We start from the raw sequence: 20,246 nt of genomic DNA on the forward strand, positions 1-20,246 counted from the left end.
TGCAAAGGAGTAAACAGTGAGGTGGCAAAGTTTGCAAATAATACAATCTTACTCAAGATAGTCCAAAATAGACTGCAAAGAATTACAAAGGGGTTTCACAAAACTGGGTGACTTGGCAACAAAATGGCCGATGAAATTCAATGTTAAATGCAAACGGCAAAATATAATCCCAACTATACATACAAAATGATGGTGCCCAAATTAGCTGTTACCCATCAAGAAAGAGATCCTGGAGTCATTTGCAGAACTCTTCAAATTCATAAGAATCCTTCTCACTGTGCCTGTATCATCCTGAACTCAGTCTCCAGCTTCAGAAGATTTAAAAATTATCTCCCATCGTCAGTGGGACAGATGCAACTGAATAATGTAACTGTCCTTCACGTGCATCAAAACAATACCAGGGAACTAGATGTAAATAAGATTGCTGACAGTTTCATCCAGAAAGCTACAGTGAGACATAATCTTTTTAAATTGGGATGTTAGTGAAGACAACTGTAAGGTGATTACAATTATTTTAATATACTGTAATTCAGGAGAATGTAATTATGTAGTTCATAACAATTGAATCATTATTAAAATAGTAAAGACACCAATGATAGACTGTGACACTCCATACCTCGGGGGAACACCCTGCACCCCCATGTTCATCCTTATAATATGATTGTGTGGTATCCAATGCAAAGTTTGTCATGGCGGGTGTCTTTGGAAGGCTCATGATACACTGAGCATTGTTGTTATAGTGATGTTATAGTAATCGTAACAGTAATGTTATAGGTTGTAATTTCATTTATATAGTTATGAGGCTGAAAACAAGCTCAGACAAAAACTCTGCAGGAGCAGAGGCCCAGGCAAAATTCTCCAAGAGCAGAGGGGCAGTTCACACCTCATCAGGGTATGTATGGGACAAACCCAGCCCAGCCTCACAGGAACAAAGAACACTGGCCTAGGCAGCAACAAAGGATCTGTTGGACTCTCAAGTGAGTCACCTCCCCCTTCCCTTGGTCAGTTTGGGACTGTGATGAGGTGATGCTCACCTGACTCTGAAGCGGGGGGGCACAAAGCCAAGAGGGAAGAAAGGACACAATAAAAGGGAGAGACGTTTGCCATGCTCTTCCTCTCTTCCACCTCCATCTACAGACACCACCACCAAGTGACTGAAGAGCTGATCAAAGGGGAGAGCCTGGCTGATGGGCAACCAGCCAGCCTGCGGTAAATTTCTAAGGGCACTGAAAGTGTTAAGATCAGTTTAGAATACGTTTTGCTTTTATTTCATTTGACCTAATCTGATTTGTTGTGTGTTGACTTATAATCACTTAAAATCTATCTTTTGTAGTTAATACATTTGTTTGTTTATTCTACCTGAAGCAGTGTTTTTGGTTTTAAGCATGTCAGAGACTCCCCTTGGGATAACAAGCCTGGTACATATCAATTTCTTTGTTAAATTGACAAACTCATATAAGTTTGCAGCACTCAGTGGGCATAACTGGCCACTGCAAGATGGAGGTTCCTAGGGTTGTGTCTGGGACCAGAGATATTGGTTAGTGTCATTTGGTTGCACAATCCAAGCAGCAGCTGGCCAAAAGTGCTCACTCATGTAGCTGGGATCAGCTTACATGCCAGAGGCTGTGCGTGAACAACCCGGGAGTGGGAGTTCTCACAGCAGAGCAGGGTAAGGCTGGCTCCCAGAGTCAAGGATTGGAGTGACCCAACAGATCACCAGTCCAGATAAAATAAGCCAGAAGATGGTGGAAGGGGAAACTTCACCCACCACCCACACCAATACCGCATACTCACACGCTGCCTGTGCACTGGTCAAGATAACACCAGAGGAACGTCACATAGACACATATTCAATAACTAGAATATGAAAGAAGTGTATAAATATGCTGAAAATAGCCTCCTCCCAAAACTGGCAGAGTGCCCTCCCCCCCACCACACACACCTCTTCAAAAGCACCCACTGACAAAAACAGAAGTCAGCACTTATGCTGAACTCAGATGTGCTGCTGGGGGGAGAAGGGGGGAAAATATCTTTCTCCAAGGCTCATGAAATGGATTCTCTAGTCTCTGACATCCCCCTGTCTCTGACCCTGGCGGAGGAAGTATACTTCTGACCCGCCAAAGAGCAGAGAGATGTAACTGATCAGGCGAGAGATACGCCGGGCGTTGACCAGCCAGTGTGTATAAAAACTACTCTGTAAGTCTGCAGGGCCACTGCTGACCAAAATCAGAGCACTGGGGAGGGTCAAGAGATGGGGCCTGGACAGCAGCACCCGGGAGGAGATGGAGAGTATTACCACCTCCATGCTTGAAGATGGTTCCCCAGCTGTGCCCCAGGCTTTCAGCTCGGCTTCCACAGCTCTTTGCCATGTTGTCTGTGGGCAGCCTCGTTTTTGCTTGCCTTCAGGGTGTCAATCTTATTGCTATTCTGGTGATGGAATCAGCTTCCATCTGAAGCACATGGCCAATCCATCTCCAACGCCTCCTGGCAATGATGGAGCTCCTATCCTCTGTGCATTGAACTTCTGAAACACTTGCCAGAAACAGACAGGAGCGGAGGAGCTTTGTTGCTGCCCTAAATGCCAGAGGCATAATGGGAACATGATCATAATGATGATGATGATGCTTGAAGAATAATATTGCTTTTACAAGGTGTTTTTTTTTAAGCAATTCCCAGCTGAACAGAGAAGCTTGACTTCTTCAGCCACTGGTGGTCGGTGACCCAGTGTCATAGGGGGACACTGGTCCTTTAATAGGGAGCTGGGCCTGTGCCTTATCAGGTCACTGCAGCATGGGGCTTAAAAGAGGGCAGCTGGGCCCTAGAGGAGGGGGGTCCCAGTGAGGGGAAGGCTGAGTCCATCAGGCCTGAGAGTGAGTCGGAAAAGGAGCAGAGGGAGTAGACACAGGGCTGTGAAAGCAGGAAATCCCCTGGGAGTGAGTGCCAGGGACAGTGGGAACCTGCTGGGAGACTGACTGGTGAGGAGGAGACCCAGCGAGACAGAGGCAGCAGGAGAAGGACCAGAGGTGAAAACTGCCAGAGCTGGTGTGTCTGGGACCTTGGAGAAGGCCGAAAGCAGGAGAGCAGGAAGACGGGTTTGCTGGCTGGGATCCCCAAGCCAGAGAGCCAGGGCCAGAGGGCTAAAGGCAGAAGCAGCAGCAGAGGGAGTTGCCTGCTGGAGAGCTGGAGCTAAATGCAGGGGACGGTGGAGGGCTTACTTGCTGACAGCTCCAGAGCTGGAGACCTGGACCCAGAGGAGCCGTGAGAGGGCCCGAGGGAGTGAGGGGCACTCGCGGGCTGAGGATGCTCCCAGCAGAGAGGCCATGGATGGGGTCTCATTGGGAAGAGCCGGGGTAACAGAAGACAATCAACAGAGATGCCACACGTGGTTGAAGGCACCCGTGTGTTGCGTGTGAGGGGCATCGAGGGATGAAATGTGTTGAGTTTTACTGACTGTTTGGATGGCAGTGAGCAACGGACTATGTGTTTGGGCCTTTTGTTATGGACTATTTTGTCAAGGGGGTTGTATAATAAACCAGCCCCAAGGAGGGTATGATTGTGCCAAGAGAGCCTGAAGTGAAGTTACTGAGTTACCTGAGAGAGGAAGTGCCTGCCCTTCCACAACCTGGCACGGCTGAGCGCTCCAGACGGGGGTGCCCTACGACACCCAGCCCTCAGTCCCCAGCTGCAGACATTCCCTACAAATCTCCCGCCCTCCCTGCATTCCTAGTGCTCCCCCCATGCATCCCAGCTGGCCCATCCTGGAGCTCCCCTCCCTTCCCCAGGGGTTGTGTTCCTTCCCCAGGTCAGGCTGATTCACTGGGCCCGGGCCCCTCTCGACCAAAAAACCGGCTTCATGGCTTGACTTGTGCATCTAAAGTGGGATCTTCGGCCCTGAAATCACAAGCCCCGACCCCTTGCCTTAAAGCAGAAACTCTGAGCTGTGAGCCATGAGCTGGTTGGTCATGACTGGGGCTGGCCACTAGGGGGACATGATCTCTTGCACTAAGCCAATGTATGAAATAACCACATAAAGCCAACCAGAGGGGACGTGTCCTAGTACTGCCCTTGTCTCCTCCAGCTCTGCTTTTCCCTGGAGGGGCCCTGAGGTTTCTCCTCTGCAATTCTTTCAACAGGACACGCAGAGAGCCAAGTGGCTGCCGGTTTGTGAGGTACTGGCCATGGGGCGAGCCCCTAGGATGAGCAGGCAGGAGATGGGGAAGCTGAGGCTGGAGGAGAGAGAAGTCCTATCAGACTCCAGTCTCCTGCTGTTCAGATCAATGAGGAAATAACTATCAAAGCCTGTGGGATTAAGGTAAAGGCAGCAGGTGGAAGGAAAAAAAAACAACCAAAAAAAAACACTTGGCTGCCGGTTGGCACCTATCACCTGCCCCACATCGTGCCATGATCTGGGAAGGTGTGTGTACAAGCCCTTTCCCAGCATCATGAAGGCTCAGAGAGAGAGTGAGAAGGAAGCACGTACCTGGCCAAGGTGCTTCTGATGTCCTAGAGAGGAAGAGAGAGAGAAAAAGGAGCTCAGTGTCACAGTGACGTGAATGATAGCTAATGAGTGAGTGAGCACCGAGATAATTTAACACCGTAACCTCAGGGATATCCTCTGTACCCAACTGCTTTGTTCATCATACTTCCCTGTCACAATTGCTTGGGAACACAAATAAATATAATAGTAATTGATGATGATGACTAGATCGGTGTTTGACTGGAGTAGCCATTGGACTGGGGACTTGACTACACACAACCCTAATGCTGCTGTGCAGGTGTTGCAGTGGTTAGCACATCTGCCTTCCAAACCCTTCGCATGGATTCTTTACCCAGACAACAGATCTCAAGAAGACAAAGTCTGGCCTTGTGACAAAGCACTGAATTGAGGCACAGGAAATCCGCCTTTAGCTCTTGGCCACAGACACAGTCACTTAAGGGACGGCTACACTGCAATCCGAGGTGTGACTGCAGCATGTGGAGACGTACTCGAACTAGCGCCAATCAAAATAGCAGTGAAGCTGCTGCAGTAGCACAGGTTATATGTTCCCGCCCTGGGTCAGTGACATTGGAAAAGGAATGGGTGGGGGGGGAGTCCTTCCACTTTTCACCACAGACCCTGCCACCACTCTTCCCCCCTGAGGCCCTGCCCCCCAGCCAGGCCAGGAGCTGGTGGAGCCTGGGCAGCTGTGGGGAACCGCAGACCCTCCACCTGCCCGGGATGCATGGGGCCTGAGAGCAGCCCTGTCCTGGTCTGAACCCTCACTTGAAACTGGGCGGTTTCAAAGTGAGGACCAGCATGTCTTCCCCCCACCCCAAAATCCCAGGGTAGGTCTCCCCTTCGGCTGCCACCACCCGGTCAATTCCGTGGGCAGGACACCCTGTTCCCCCCTGGGGAACACAGATCAATTCACAGAGGAGGAACCTTCCCCCTCCCCCCTCTCTCCAGCCTGCTCTGGAGACAGAGGTGCCTGGATTCAAACGCCTTGAATCTCTACACACAGGGAAGCAGCCCACTTCCCCCTCCCCTTCCCCTAAATTTCCCCAAGGGAAGGAATTAACCAAGTCCAAAGAAAAGAAAAGAATTTATTAAGAGAACAAAAGAAAATACAGAATCTCTATGAATCCAAGCTGGGCACTCATAGGGTATAACCTTGCTAAGTTCTGGAGAGAATCCTCTCTCTGTCTCAGTACAACCAGTATAAGCAGAATTAAGGATAATCAATAACAAACACACAGAATTGCAAACATAGGATTATTAGATAAGGACACAAAGTATCTTTCTAATACTCACTATCTTGACTAGAAGAAATTAGTTCAGAAAGGTGGAACTTGTAGGGACTTGATTAACTCGTCTGGTCTCTTGAACTTCAAACGGCCAAAGACAAAAAAAACCCCAAACAGAGAGAAAAAGTTCCCTCCTAGGAGTTTCAAAATCTCTTCCCTGATTGGTCCTCAGGTCAGGTGCCCACCAGGTACTATGCTTTAACCCTTTACTAACTATTCATGACAAGCCCCCTGGCCCATGTCCCCACCCAAGGCAGGAGGAGGGTCTGCCACGGCTTCCCACATGGCTCTTAACATGGCCAGGCTCCGAGATCCCGTCCCCCGGCTGGAGCCAGGTCGGGGTAAGAGCCGAGCAGGCAGCTGTGAGGAGACTGGGTCCCTCCACCTGCCCTGGGCGGAGGGCCCACCAGGGACTACTTTCGGCCCCACTCCACCCTAGCTTTTGGCTTGGCCAGGGGGGAAGAGTAAAGAGTAAGGGTGCCCCCCATCCCTACACTTTTGACTGCCCTGGGTACGTATTTGAGCAGCGAGTCCATGCTGCCACCTGCATGGCCATAGCTTTGTGGTGATTGGTATTGGAACTAGTTCAGAGGAGGGGGGCTCAGGCATGTCTCTGTGTGCTGCAGTCACATCTTGCAGCACGGACATACCCTTAATCTGTGGGTCTCAGTTCCCTACTCACAAGACGAGGAAAATTCATTAATAGCAACACAGAGACTTTAAAAAATACACGCGAGTTCTATACTGAGGTTTGAATCTTGCACTCTATGACTTGGGAGTTTCACCCTCTACCCCTTCCCCAAATGCCTTGCATGAATCGTGGGTCTCACCTGCAGGAATTCACTCGCTGGCTGCCGGCACTTCATCTCGTCGATCAGCTCGCTGAGACGGGAAATCTCCATGGAGAGTTTGGTGACATATTCATTGTGCATATTCTCCACACTTCCCACCAAAAAGTTTCGCTCTCCTATGCCGATCACCAATTCCATGTCTTCCTTCATAAACTGAAGCAGTTGCATAATTTCCAGTGTATTTTTTTCTCTCTCAGCACCTGCGTTCTGTAATCGATGGGCACAAACAGGGAAAGGGGCAGGCAGGGGACTTGTCATACAGTACATTGCACCCCATATAAATTAACATATTTCCAGTGACCCCCATGGCCATGTGTGCACATTCAGGAGAATTTCATTGCCACTTGTGAAATGTCAACAGGACCTTTTGACAGAAGCTCTCCCTGTGCTACTAGACTGGTGTTTTCCCCAAAGAGTCCCACTTTGGTCGTAATGTCTGTTAGCATTGTGATGGCCCTAATTTTTCCTTCTGCTGGCTCTTGGGCGCCAACAATGCAAACACAAAGAGCAGGCTTCAGATCGACAAGGGCAGCAGTTTATTGTGACAGACACCAAAGGAAGGTGAGAAAAATCAGCATAGATCAAGACAAATTAGGAGAATCACGATGCTCACACAGAGATGAAAGCAGACACACACATGGATGCAAACATACATACAAAGAAAAGAGAAAGTCTCCTGGGTTTGCGCAGCCAGACACTCTGGAACAGGGCATCTTCTTGTCCCATGAGCTGCAGAGTATGCTGCTAGGCCAATCCTGAATGCAGAGCAAGCCCCACCTGAAGAGAACAGCAACTGAGAAGGGAGACCCAGCAGGACATGACACCAGGAAGCTTGGAGGGTAAAGACTAGTAAGGTGGAGACTTGGGGCAGCAGGAAACCGTGACTGTGTTTGGGAGTGGGTGCCAGGGCCCCAGCGAGGGGGAATGTTTGAGAGATCAGATCCGAATGGAAGAAGGGCCCTGGGGGGTGAGAGAAAGTGCGCAAGCTAAGGATCTTCCATAGTTGGTTGCAGTGTTGTAACTGTGCTGGTCTCAGGATGACAGAAAGAGACGGTGGGTGAGGTAATATTTTTTATTGGACCAATTTCTGTTGGTGGAACGTACAAACTGTTGAGCCAAGCAGAGCTCTTCTTTGGGTCCTGACAAAGAGTTCCATGTATTGGAAAACGTGTACATTCCACCAACAGAAGTAGGTCCAGTAAAAGATATCACCTCCCCCATCTCGTCTCTTTCTAGAGCCATGTATGGACCTTTTCTTTGTGTTGTTTGAATGGACTTTAGTTTGAGATTCTGGGTTGTTCTAAACTGGTTCTTGAATGAAAATAACCCCTAGAAGGTGTACTGGCAATCAGAGAAAGCCTCTGTGAGTTCTTAAAAGACCTGAAGAGAGGGAAAAATGGAGTGGGGGGGGCTTCAGAGACACTCCTGGTCAAGAGGAGGAAATCAGTAAGCAGCAGTCCCATTATGCACCCCACGCATACCTACAGATTAATAACAGACACATACCAGGTATTTCTGTTTTCTCCTCTCCTTGGTCTATCTTTTCCTTCCAAGGCTGCACTTGCGTCTGGATTGGTATCTGAGCAAAGAAACATGGTATGTGAGGCCAGGTCTATGCGACAAAAATTGGATCGACTTTATTTATGTCAGCATGCAGCCATCAGTTCTTAAATCGCTTGTGTGCGCACACATTTGGCTCCTTGTGTCGGCGGCGCACACCATCACCATGAGCGCTTGCATCGTAAGATGGTGGAGACAGACAAGCAGCTGTGAGGAACTGTGAACCCTCCTCCACCTGCCCTGGGCAGGAAGCCTGGGGGGCAGGGACACTGGCCAGGAGTTCGCTTGGGCCCCCACATGGCACCCCATTGCTGCCCACCCTGGTTCATCACTAACCGTCAGGGGAGAGCTCATTCAGACCTTGCTTACAAATCATCATTTTAAAATTATAAGGTTGCCCAACACTGCCAAAAACCAGAAAGTCAACAATGTAATTAAAAGCAACAGCTGTGAGAGGAAGCTCGTCTTTGTTCATACTTTTCAAACCTATTCTACTTTTTCAGGTACAAATATTTTATCATGCACTGTATATGCTTTTAAAGTGTCTTAATGTTTCCATTTCAGTTCAAATTTCCAACCAATGACTAAATTGGCAACACTGCATGTAACTAGATGTAGAGAAGTCCTTGTTTCACTGAATTAAGTCTCCTGCAGCACCTCAGTAGGTTACAGCAGACGCGGAGTTGCTGCAGTGACTAGGCATGGGTGGTGCTGCCAATTTTGGTTGGGCACATTTCCTGGAGATTTCATCAAAGGACAATATTTAATTGGAGATGAATCTTTAATTCCTGGAAACTCCAGGACAATCCTGGAGGCTTGGCAACCCTAGACATTGGGAAGCCCGTGCTTCGTGTGACCCTGCTCAGCGCGTTCCTACGGGGAGAGCCGCGCTGGCGGCGGGGATCCCGGGTCTTCCCACCTGCCCCGGGGCGGAGGCGGGGGGCGCTAGGGGAGGGGGGTAGAGATACTGGGCTGGGGGAGGCTTCTCAACCGCAGCAGCGGCCGGGCGGGGCTGGGATAAGCTGCGTCACGGCAGGAGGCGGGGCAAGGAGGGAACAGCTCTTCCCATAGGGCGTCCCACGGATGGAGCCGTTGGGATTGCCTGAGTTGAATGGCTACAAGGCGGCGGCCATATTGTGACCTGCTTCGTCTCCTGCCGGCGGCCATCTTGCCGTACGGTGGCGCGGAGGGGAGGAAGGCTATTTCCGCTTCCGGGTGACGTCGGCGCGTCCTTTCTCTCCGGGCCGCTAACTGAGCGAGAGGACGGGCCGGGGCTGCCGCCGAATCCGCCTCCATCCTCCTTCCCCGCTCGAGCTGAGCCCCCCGCGCCGCCGCCGCCATGACGGAGCAGATGACCCTGCGCGGCACCCTTAAGGGCCACAACGGCTGGGTGACCCAGATCGCCACCACCCCGCAGTTCCCGGACATGATCCTGTCCGCCTCGCGCGGTGAGCGCCGCGGGCCAGACCAACCGCCCTGCCGCGGGGGGGGGAGTGGGAGAAACCATCTCGTAGCGGGTGCTGGGGTCAGGCTGCGCTCACGGTGCGGGGGAGAATGGAACCGAGTCGCCGACGATGGGAGCGCGCTGGCAGGTTCCAAGCGCGGGGCGTAGGGGGGGAAGAGACCATCTCGTAGCCCCCCGGGGGTGGGGGGAGGTGGGAAGAAGATCCCATCTGGCTGGGGGGAGTGGAAGAGACCAACTCTCATACGTGGGGGCAGGCAAGGGAGGGACCATCTCAGCCGTGGGGGGGAAGAGCCAGTGTCATCGCTGGGGAGGGTCAGGGCTGCACTATGTGACTCGGGGGAGGAGCACAGACTTGGGTACCTGGGGAGGGAGGTTACAGGAGTGTTTGGGGGCGATATGGGGGTGAATAACACGCTGTGGGGGGGAGGGGTAATTCACTGACTCCTGTCGGGGCACTGCCCATCCGGGGCTCTCCAATTACCTCTCGATCTTGGGGGCATCTCAGAAAATCAGGGCCACCCCCCTCGGCCTCAGTTTCCCTGACGGGGGCGGGTGCTTACCCCATCTCGCGGGGGTGACTGGGAGGGTGGAACCCAGTGAGAGGCATTTCGATACCTGGCCTATAAGGTAGATAAATAGGAGGGGACCCGTTGCAGGGAGCCAGGAAGGGGTCTCAGGCCTAAATACTATGGGGGGAGGAGTAACTCAGTAGAAGAGGGGGGCGGACGTGCCCGTGACAAGGCCACAGGGGCAATGTTGTCCCTTGTCAGCATCAGCATCCATCTCTGGTACCGCCATTGAGCTGCTCGACGCCTCCTCTCCCCAGCCCTGATGATTAGACCTGGCTCGTCCACTGACCCTCCTGGGTTCTGATGACATGTCCTGCAATGATGAGGGGATGCCGGGAAGGAGCGTGAGCAAAGGCCTGGGCTGTGGGAGCCAGGGCTGGGCCCATGATTATATAAATGAGGACAGGGCATTGGCTGGTTCAGGGTGGGGGCTGGGATGGTGGGGTCTTTCTCCTGTAGTTGACACTCATCTGATCATAAATGGGGAGGGGGCCAAGGAATGGGATACAGGACTATCGGGCTCCAGGTTAGGGGGTGACTCACTGTGTGCGGGATGAAGTGGGATACGAGGCCTTTCTCCTCTAAGCAGCACCGGTTTGGATCTAGCCCCAGGCTTGGGGGACTGGCTGGCCGGCCGGCCAAGGGGCTGTGGTGTATTTAGCTCTGGGCGCTGGTGACAGAGACCAGTCTCCTGTGCGACAGACCCTAGGGGCTCAAGATGGCAGGGAGGGGGAATGGTCATAGGGCCATGCCAGGCCTGCGTGGGAGTGGCAGGTTCCCCTTCCCAGGGCTGTCAGGCCGCTCCCTGAGAGGAAATGCCCATTAGGAAGGCGACTAGCCGACTTAGACTCCCTGCTCCCTCCACGCAGACAAGACCATCATCATGTGGAAGCTGACACGGGATGAGACCAACTACGGAATCCCGCAGCGCGCCCTGCGCGGCCACTCGCACTTCGTCAGCGACGTGGTCATCTCCTCCGACGGGCAGTTCGCCCTCTCAGGCTCCTGGGACGGCACCCTGCGGCTCTGGGACCTCACCACGTGAGTGATGGATCGGGGGTGTGGGGGGTGCACCACAGACATCAGATGGGCTTCCTTGGCAGAGCAAAAGCCTGTGCAAAGGAGGGTGGGAGGGGAGAGGGTTCCTGTGGGTGACAGAGTCAGACGGGTTCCTCTCAGCCCCATGGCCTGTTTCTCCTGCCCATCGCAGCTCCCCTTAGTGGGGAGGGGTTGGTGTGCCATGGAGGGGGACTGGATGCCTATCCTAGAGCCCCTTGGCTTGTTGTGGCACCCCTTAATGGTGCCCTAGGGCAGGGTTTCAGAAATGGGGGATCACGACCTCTCGTGGGGGTCATCAAAGGCAGTCGGGGTGTTATGAGGCATTGACACTTATACCCTAAAGCAAAACAAAAGATCACTCCCCTATACACCCTTCCCTTTTCAAGTCAAGTGTTCTCTGTGGATCTCTGGAAACACACCAGTCATTTATACAGGCTTAGCTGTGTCATAGTCTTTAAGGTCAGAAGGGACCATTATGATCATCTAGTCTGACCTCCTGCACAATGCATCATCACCAACCCTTCATTCATTCATTCATAATCAACGTCAGGGAGGCTGCGAACGTTTTTGACATCAGATCAGGGGTCTTTAATCTGAAAAGGTTGAAACGCTGCTGCAGGGAAATGGCCAGTCTAGGTTCTAAGACCACAAACGTGTGTGGTAGTTTCCTTCTGGGCCCAGGATTGGATGTACCCAGTGGCCAATCACCCCTGATTCCAGCCATTGGGGCATCTAGATTTTTTGAGGCACCCCTCCCTTTCCTCCCAGTCCCAATGATTAAATCTGACATGTGTCTGCTGACCCCTCAGGGGCGTGACGACATGTCCTGCAATTATGATGGGACAGCGGGAGAGACAGGGAAGTGTTGCGCCGTCTCTTGGCTTTTATCCCCCGTGACATCACAATCCTTTGTCTTAATACCCTGTCTCGTTCTTCCTTGGCTCCACCCCTTTTTTATCTGGCTGAGCAGCCTCCACTGCTGGATCTTGGGTCCCCCTTCGTGTTTAATGTCCTGGCTAGTTCCTGGCATGTGCATCTGTCTCAGTGGGATCCCCTGTCACTTGGCTGCCGCCCTTTGTGCTCCTCTCTGTGGAGATCAAAGAGGATTTTTCTCTAGGTGGCTTGGGAACAGGACCTGCTCTTAGCAGGAGGGAGGCCAGCATAGCTGGCCTGGGAGTGATTGAGGGGAGTCTATTGCCTTGCAGAGGTACCACCACCCGCCGCTTCGTGGGCCACACCAAGGACGTGCTGAGCGTGGCCTTCTCGTCCGACAATCGCCAGATCGTCTCGGGCTCCCGGGACAAAACCATCAAGCTCTGGAACACCCTGGGCGTCTGCAAGTACACAGTGCAGGTGAGACATAGGATGGGGTGGGCCAGGCATCTGCCCTAGATCCCGATCACCTCCCTGAGTCAGGGACAGAGAATCCATGAGTCCTGCTCCCCAGGCCCCTGCTCTAACTCACTAGATCCTGCTTTCCCTACCAGAGCCGGGGATAGAACCAACTAGGTTTCCCTCTCCTCCCAGAGTCAGGGATAGAACCAAGGCATCCTGATTTCCTGTCCTATGCTCCTCGCTGTTTCTCTTTGGGTTTGGTTGTGGTAAAAACCCACTTACATTTTGAATGTGAACCTGCCGCTCTGGTCATGGGGGTGGGGGACGAGAAGGGCCTCCGAAGCCTTGCAGAGCTGGGGGTGGTTGGAAAACAGCTGGCTCAGAAGGGATGGAGGATGGGATCTGGGGCCTTTCCTCTCTGCAGAAGGGGCCTTCATGGAAGAGACGCTCGCTGGGTCTTTCGGTAAACCCCTCTGAGTTAAGCTGGAGCAACAGTCCCTGGGCTCCCGCGCATTAATTTAGAAGCATCTCTGCAATTGTCTCGTGTGTGTCCCCAGCTGGGAACTGGTCCTGCTCCCAGCTGGCAGAGGATCCAGGGCTCTGTGTTGCCCCCCCAGTCCCAATGATTAGATCTGACACGTCTGCCGACCCCCCTGGGGCCTGACGACATGTCCTGCAATTATGATGGGATGCAGGGAGGGCCGGCAGAGCCCTGGGCCAGGGGTTCAAGCAGCAGCTCACATGGCGGGGCAGGTGGGGAGGTCAGCAGAGCCCTTGGTGGTGGGAGGCTGTGAACCTAGGGCTGGTGGGGTGGAGCCCCCAAGGTGTGGGGAGATGAGTGGAGGGTTGAGAGCAGAACTCTAGGTTGAGTGAGCGATCCCTGGTCTCCGATCTCTCTCCTCCAACTCCTCCCCCTCCTTCTCTCCCCAGGACGAGAGCCACTCGGAGTGGGTATCCTGCGTCCGCTTCTCCCCCAACAGCAGCAACCCCATCATCGTCTCCTGCGGCTGGGACAAGCTGGTGAAGGTGGGTTTGAGACCGCGGTGCGCTGCAGGGGGTCGGGTCCATCTGCTGGCCCGGGGCTGCTTGGAGCGGAGAAGGGCACAGACCATTGATGGGGTCTCGGCCTGAGCTGTTGATCATTTCTCTTCCCGCTCCCAGTGGTGCTGGGTCTGGGACAGGGAGCATCGGCACAGAGACAGCTGGGAATTTCCATTGTCCCACAATTCCTAGGTTGCCCTAGGGCCAGGGGATAGGCTGGGAGCGGATGATCCCTTGGTTGCCTCTGGGTGGTGAAGGGGGCATTTCAGCGCTGGGGACTCGTGTCTTGTCTCTGCAGCTTGTTGTCCTGTCCTTGAGGTGCTGGCGTCCTGCCCTCTGGGTGGCTTGGTCTCCGAAGAAGCAGGCACTCCATTGCTGTGCTGCCAAGTGCCGTAAAAACTTGGATGGGTGGGGAGGTTCCTAAAGTTCCGTACTTTGGGGGTTTGACTGGTTGCCTGCCTGGGAGATGCTGGAGCTCCGACTGGATGATCCGTGGGTTCCTTTTTGGTCTGGAACGTGCTCTGCTGATCACATGACATTCTTCTCCTGCCCCCAGGTGTGGAACTTGGCCAACTGTAAGCTGAAGACCAACCACATCGGGCACACCGGCTACCTGAACACCGTGACAGTCTCCCCCGACGGCTCCCTCTGCGCCTCCGGCGGCAAGGTCCGTCCCCAGCCCGGTTCCAGTGGGGATCCGGGACTGGGAAGCATGGAGGGGGGATGGACGGCAGGACTGGATCGAGGTCCCTCTCCTCTCTGGGTTCTGTCGACCCTGAGGGGTCACTGATCTCGGCTGAGCTACCCCCACCGGGAGGCTGGGGGACATTCTCTGTCTGTCTCTCTCTGTCTGTGGGAGCGGGGCTGAGCCGTGATGAAACCCACTGAGTTTCTGATTGCGTCTGCGTGCGGAAACCCAGAGGCTGTTTCTGAGCTGCCCCTGCCCAGCTCTCCCTGGACTGATAGTGCTTAGATGGCTGCTTCTTTGTGCTCCTCTGTCTGTATCCGCCTGTTATCTCGTGCCTTCTGCTGACGTTATGAGCTTTTGGGGGCAGAGGGCTCCCTTGTCATTCACAGCAGCATCCTCTGTGCCCGCACAGACAGACACACGCTACTGATCTCTTCACCATGCTGCTGCTACTAAACTCCCCTTTCCTCGCCCTTTGGTCTGATCCATATTCTGAACCCCTCCCTTGACTCCCCGACCAGTATTGGCTCCAACTCCAGTTTCTTGCAACCACTATCAAAGCTCTGTGTGATCAACCACCCTGATCCTGCCTGTTCCCCTGCACCATGGCTTCCAATCTCATTCTACCCTGTCAGAGTCTCACAAAGCCACCGGAGAGCCACTCTGAGCCCCTGCCCCAGTCCACACGGCCCCACCTCTGCCTAAGGGGATCCGTGTTGGTTTTGAATCTGAGCAGTTTGTTACTCTCCTTCTCCTCATCTCTGAGTCTCTCAGTGCAGGGCCTGTCCTTGGGCATCAGGGAAGTACATAGCAGGCAGTAATAAATACGTTACCCTTTCTCTCAGTGCTGTCCTGCGGCAGGGAGTGCCACAGGTTAAAGGTTTGCTGCCTGACTCCCAAGGTGCATCATTTCCTTGGTACAAGTTGCAGGCTGATGGCTGGTTGGTTGTGGGGTGGGGTGAGGGCTCTTTTTCCGTCTGACGCTCTCTCTTCCCCCAGGACGGCCAGGCCATGCTGTGGGACCTGAACGAGGGCAAGCACCTGTACACGCTGGACGGCGGTGACATCATCAACGCCCTGTGCTTCAGCCCCAACCGCTACTGGCTCTGTGCTGCCACCGGGCCCAGCATCAAGATCTGGGTGAGCGGGTGCCCTCTGCTGGTGGGGGTGGGCCTTTCAGGGGACTTCACCCCCCCTCTGTGCTCCCTTTATACCGAGTGCACAGCCTGGGGTGTCTAGGGGCCTCTCCCTGGGAATTCCCTATCTCTGTGTCTCCTTTCCGTAGGACACAGGGATTCCTTCTCTGTCTCCTTTCTATAGGGACTAGGGACTGGGGGTGTTTAGAGGACACACCTCTGGGAGGCGTGTCTGCTGTGCTAGCTTTATAAAGGGAACAGAGCTTATGCTTTTCTATAGGGCATACCCAGAGAGTTGCCTTCCTTGCTGGTTTCTATAGGGGACCTGGCCTGGGGTTTCCATGAGGGGACACCCTTAGGGGTCACTTCTGCCCCAGGATATAGATCTTGGGTTTTCCCATAGAGGAGACACCTCCACCGTAGTGATCTCTGGGCCCTGCCGGATCTGCAGTCCCCCACAGGCAGTGGGATATGGGGCGGGGCCGTGCTCTGGTATCTGTGGGTGTGGAGCCGCCAGGAGATGTGGGGTGAGGACATGCTGTGGGTCTGGAGCCCCCCAGGGGCTGTGAGGGCCAACGGGCCATGCTGTGATGAAACATCATGCCATCTGACTGCATCTCCATGCTGAAAACCAGAGGCTGTTTCTGAGCCAGCCCCCAGCACCCGCCCTGGCGTGGGCACAGCTGGAAAGGGGGGGTCCATGACCCTCCTGGGGCGTGGGGGTCCTTTCTCTGACCTTTTCCCCTCTCCCCCCGCAGGACCTGGAGGGGAAGATCATCGTGGACGAGCTAAAGCAGGAGGTGATCAGCACCAGCAGCAAAGCCGAGCCGCCCCAGTGCACCTCGCTGGCCTGGTCTGCGGACGGACAGGTAATGGGGGAATGGGCCCTTTAACATCCCGCCTCCCTTTGGGGGGGGGGAGGGGGGGACTCAACGCCAGGGCAGAATCTTAAAGGGCCAGGGCCAATATTTCAGTGGGGGCAGAGGTGCCCTGTGCAACCTCACCACTGGCCCCAGGGGGCAGAGGCTGCCAAGGGACCTGCTCTCGGCTCAGCCTATGGGAAGGTGATCCCGTTCTCACACCCCGTGGGAGGGCAGATGTGCCCATGAGCACCCGAGCCCCTACTTGCACTGACAACAGCCCTGATACCTCCCAGGGCCTGGCCTTCATCCTCCTCCCTGACAGGAGACCTGAGCCCTCTCTGCCTCTGTCCCTGCCACCAGCCCCCATCCAGCATGGAGCCCAGCCTCCAGCCCTCTCCTAGCAAGAGATTCAGCTCCTCCAACATCACCTCTTTCTTGTCTCCACCTGCCTCCCTACCCTCCAGCACTGCTGCTCCTCCCCGGGCAAGAGACCTGACCCCTTGCCTTCAGCCCCCTTCCCACAAGATTCAACCCCTCCCAGCCTCCATACCCACCAGCATCCTGGCTCTCCCCAGAGCCCCATCCCCCCCGTGTCGCTGATCTACTGTGGCCCGGCCCTTTCTCCCTGCCCCCTAGCATACCCTCTCACCATTTTCCCAGCTGGGCACTGGCATCAGATGAGGGAGCTCAGCCTGGCTGTTCTCCTGGGGGCTGATCTGTCCCCAGGCCTGCTGTAGCTACCCCGTTACTGACATGTCTTTTTTTCTCCTCCCCAGACCCTGTTTGCTGGGTACACAGATAATCTGGTCCGCGTCTGGCAGGTCACCATCGGGACCAGATGAGAGCCGCCCACAGGACCCAGCCTGCCTTTGTGTAAAAAAAAAATCAATAAAAAGTACATTTTGGAGGTTGGGGATTGTTTGGGTGTCATCTTTGCCATACGGGGCCTGTGTGCGAGAGCTGGAACTTCCGAGGAAGCCTGGCCCTGGGTTCAAGTCCCTGGGGTCCAATCCTTGCTCTGCCAGAGATCTTGAGCAAGTCCCGTAGGCCCGGATTTGTAAAGGTGTTTCGCCTGCGTTGCACTCAGCATCGTGAAGCCGAAGGGGAGAGGATTTTCAGGCATCTAAAATTGCAGCTAGACGTCTGGCATGGGCAGTGCTAATGGAAGCTGGGGGAGGCTGTCTCCCCAAATCTCGTGCCACCAAAGAGGTGGGGGCAGTGGCAGGTTGGGGGGCTCTTGAGGAAAAATCTCCCCTGTCACAGCCCCAGGGCTGGAAGAGCACAGCTTTTCCTGTCTCAGGGCTGCAGGGTGGGGGGTGCTTTGCAGGGAAGAGTTGGACCAGAGGAGGGGCTCAGAGCTCTCAGCCCTTCCTCCAACCACCCTGCCTGCCCCAACTGAACTCTCAGGTCCCCTCCCTGGCTGGGCCACAGGAGGGAGGAGTCAGCAGTGAAAGCGGGGCGTGGCCTCAGCAGGAAGAGGCAGACCTGGGGTCTCCAGGCATTAAAGATGAATCCTTAATTCCCAGAAGCTGGGAATGTATCACTTGATCATTACCTGTTCTGTTCATTCCCCCTGGGGCACCTGGCATTGGCTGGGTTGGATGGACCATTGGTCTGACCCAGTCTGGCCGGTCTTCTGTTTTAATGAAAGTTTCTGTCCTGTGATGAAATCTGGAAAACTGGGAACCCTCCGCCTGGTGGGATTTTCAAGTGTTGGACTTGCGCTGCTTTCACGTGAAAGGAGGTGGACTTCAGTCCTGGTCACTCAATTACAGACCTCAAAATGGCAATTCTTCAACAAGAAAACTTCAAAAACAGACCCCAACGTGAAGCTGCTGAACTGCAATTAATTTGCAAACTGGATACTGTCAGATTAGGCCTGAATAATTTCCCCATACTAATTTCTCACTTCTGTTACTCACACCTTCTTGTCAGCTGTCTGTAATGGGCCACTCTTACCATTTCAAAAGTTATTTCTCCTCCCTTGGTATCCTGCTGTTAATTGATTTATCTTGTTAGACTGACTCAACACTTGGTAAAGCAACCCCCCATCCTTTCATGTATTTATCTGCTCCTGTATCTTTTACTTCATACATCTGATGAATGATGTGGGTTTTAGCCCATGGAAGCTTATGCCCAAATAAATTTGTTAATCTCTAAGGTACCACAAGGACTCTGCTTTGTTTTTGTTTTTCTGATACAGACTAACAGGGCTACCACTGAAAACTGTATTACAGCAATCTGTAATCCATTAATTCCCTTCCTGTCCTAGGACAGCAGGGGTGTTAAGGGGTCATTTCACCTTGACTGGTGCTTTAGATTGTGCTAACAATCTAGTCCGCCTTGTGTTCAGGTCTGGAAAAGAGTACTTTTCCCAGATCTGAAGAATAGCTCAGTGTAAGCTTGAAAGCATGTGTCTCTCACCTGCCAAAGGTGATCCAATAAATGAGATCACCTCACCCACTTTGTCTGTAATCCCTGAGACCAGTTTGGCTGTAACCATGAACTAGTTAAAAAAAGATCTGGGGTGTGGTGTGCAGAGAGCACCCTGCTTAGCCCTCTGTCAAATACACCATTAAAATTCCCTTTAACCTTTTATTAAAGAGACAGAAAATGAGGGGAAAGCAGCTGAAAGGTAAAATATTGAACAAGGTTTTCACTATAACCATTCCCTTGTCTGACAGCTTCCTAGGGCATGGCTCCACTCTGGAGTTAAACCAGCCTTCGGAGACGGCAGCAGGGAGAATGCTGCCATGTGTTTACACTGTCAGGTGCAAGTGCAGGGGCGTGGCCATGGTAGCAGCCCTTGCAATGCCACAGAGCAGTGCATTGTGGTAGCTATCCCAGTGTGCAAGTGGCTGCAATGTGCTTTTTAAATGGGCGGGGGGAGCATGTCAGCATGCTGTCTTGTAAATTCAGACAGCAGCAGACCCCCCTCTCTGCCCTCCACACAAACTCACAACAGCAGCATCCCACACTAATGGTTTGCTTTGTCCCAGAGCAGCATGCTGGCTGTCAGAAATGGAGCTTTGAAAGGGGATAGCCACATTCCGGTAACTGATTCTAAAACAATGACGACGAGTGGCCACTTGACTTCAGGGGATTATGGGACCTTTCCAAAGGCCAATCACAGTGCAGTAATGCAACACCTTGTTCACACTGATGCCTGGGAGTTTCAGCTGGGGTGCAGCAAGCTTTATGCTTCTCATAGAGGTGGATTACCAGGAGCGCTCCAGCTGCAGAGTCCACGTGCTCTATGTGTTTTACCAGTGTGGACACATCAGGATTTAGAGCACCCAGGGCTGCTTTAATGTGCTCTAACTTGCAAGAGTAGCCAAGCCCTTAGATGGTATCAAATATGGTCATAACAGGGGACAAGAGAAGTTAGGGGAGATGGCGTGGAACTGTTGCGGTTAAATGTTCAGAGGAGACAAAACAAGACAGCTGCACACAAAGGGAGAGGAAAGGACAGCAAACACTGGGGCTGGGGCTGACTTTCACTTGCAGTCTCACTGCTGAAAAAAATGGCACAGCCCAGAGTCCGGGTCAGACCCTCTGAGACCTGGCAAACTTGTATCAGCATTGGGCTGATTCAGGAAAGTACTTGAGCAAAATGTAAGATAACCGCATGCTTCAATCTCATTGCTGTCAGGACGTGAGCAAATGTTTAAGCACTTTCCTGCCTCGAGGACTGGCCTGGGGAGAGAGCTGGGGTAGCTGGGCAAAGAGACAAATTTGGTCATCACGGGACATGAAGAGCAAAGAGTTAACACTAGAGCGGGGTTGGTATTTTTCCACATGAAGACTTTGGCATACAATGGCTTCCTTCTGTGCCCTCCCTCCCACACACACACACACTCACTTTTTTGGTGACAATTTTTAACAGTTCTTGTTT

The 20,246-nt window shown here is 53.3% G+C and overlaps 1 protein-coding gene and 1 long non-coding RNA gene across 2 annotated transcripts; one reads left to right on the plus strand and one right to left on the minus strand.

Annotated features, from left to right (window-relative positions):
- Positions 1–1,743: 1,743 nt before the first annotated feature.
- On the minus strand, positions 1,744–6,719 carry LOC120384016. Its single transcript, XR_005588604.1, has 3 exons — positions 6,615–6,719; positions 4,481–4,503; positions 1,744–1,857 (listed from the first exon to the last, which is right to left on the minus strand). It is a non-coding gene; the product is annotated as an uncharacterized LOC120384016 (long non-coding RNA).
- Positions 6,720–9,386: 2,667 nt separating this feature from the next.
- RACK1 (receptor for activated C kinase 1) lies at positions 9,387–17,262 on the plus strand. The gene is made up of 8 exons (XM_039502307.1): positions 9,387–9,643; positions 11,099–11,270; positions 12,494–12,641; positions 13,554–13,649; positions 14,221–14,331; positions 15,352–15,492; positions 16,247–16,357; positions 17,128–17,262. The coding sequence occupies exons 1-8, from the start codon at positions 9,535–9,537 to the stop codon at positions 17,191–17,193; spliced, it is 954 nt and encodes a 317-aa protein (XP_039358241.1). The 5' UTR covers positions 9,387–9,534; the 3' UTR covers positions 17,194–17,262.
- The last annotated feature ends 2,984 nt before the right edge of the window (positions 17,263–20,246 follow it).

The sequence above is a fragment of the Mauremys reevesii genome, linkage group 15 (genome assembly GCF_016161935.1).
Source record: "Mauremys reevesii isolate NIE-2019 linkage group 15, ASM1616193v1, whole genome shotgun sequence".
Classification (NCBI taxonomy): Eukaryota; Metazoa; Chordata; order Testudines; family Geoemydidae; genus Mauremys; species Mauremys reevesii.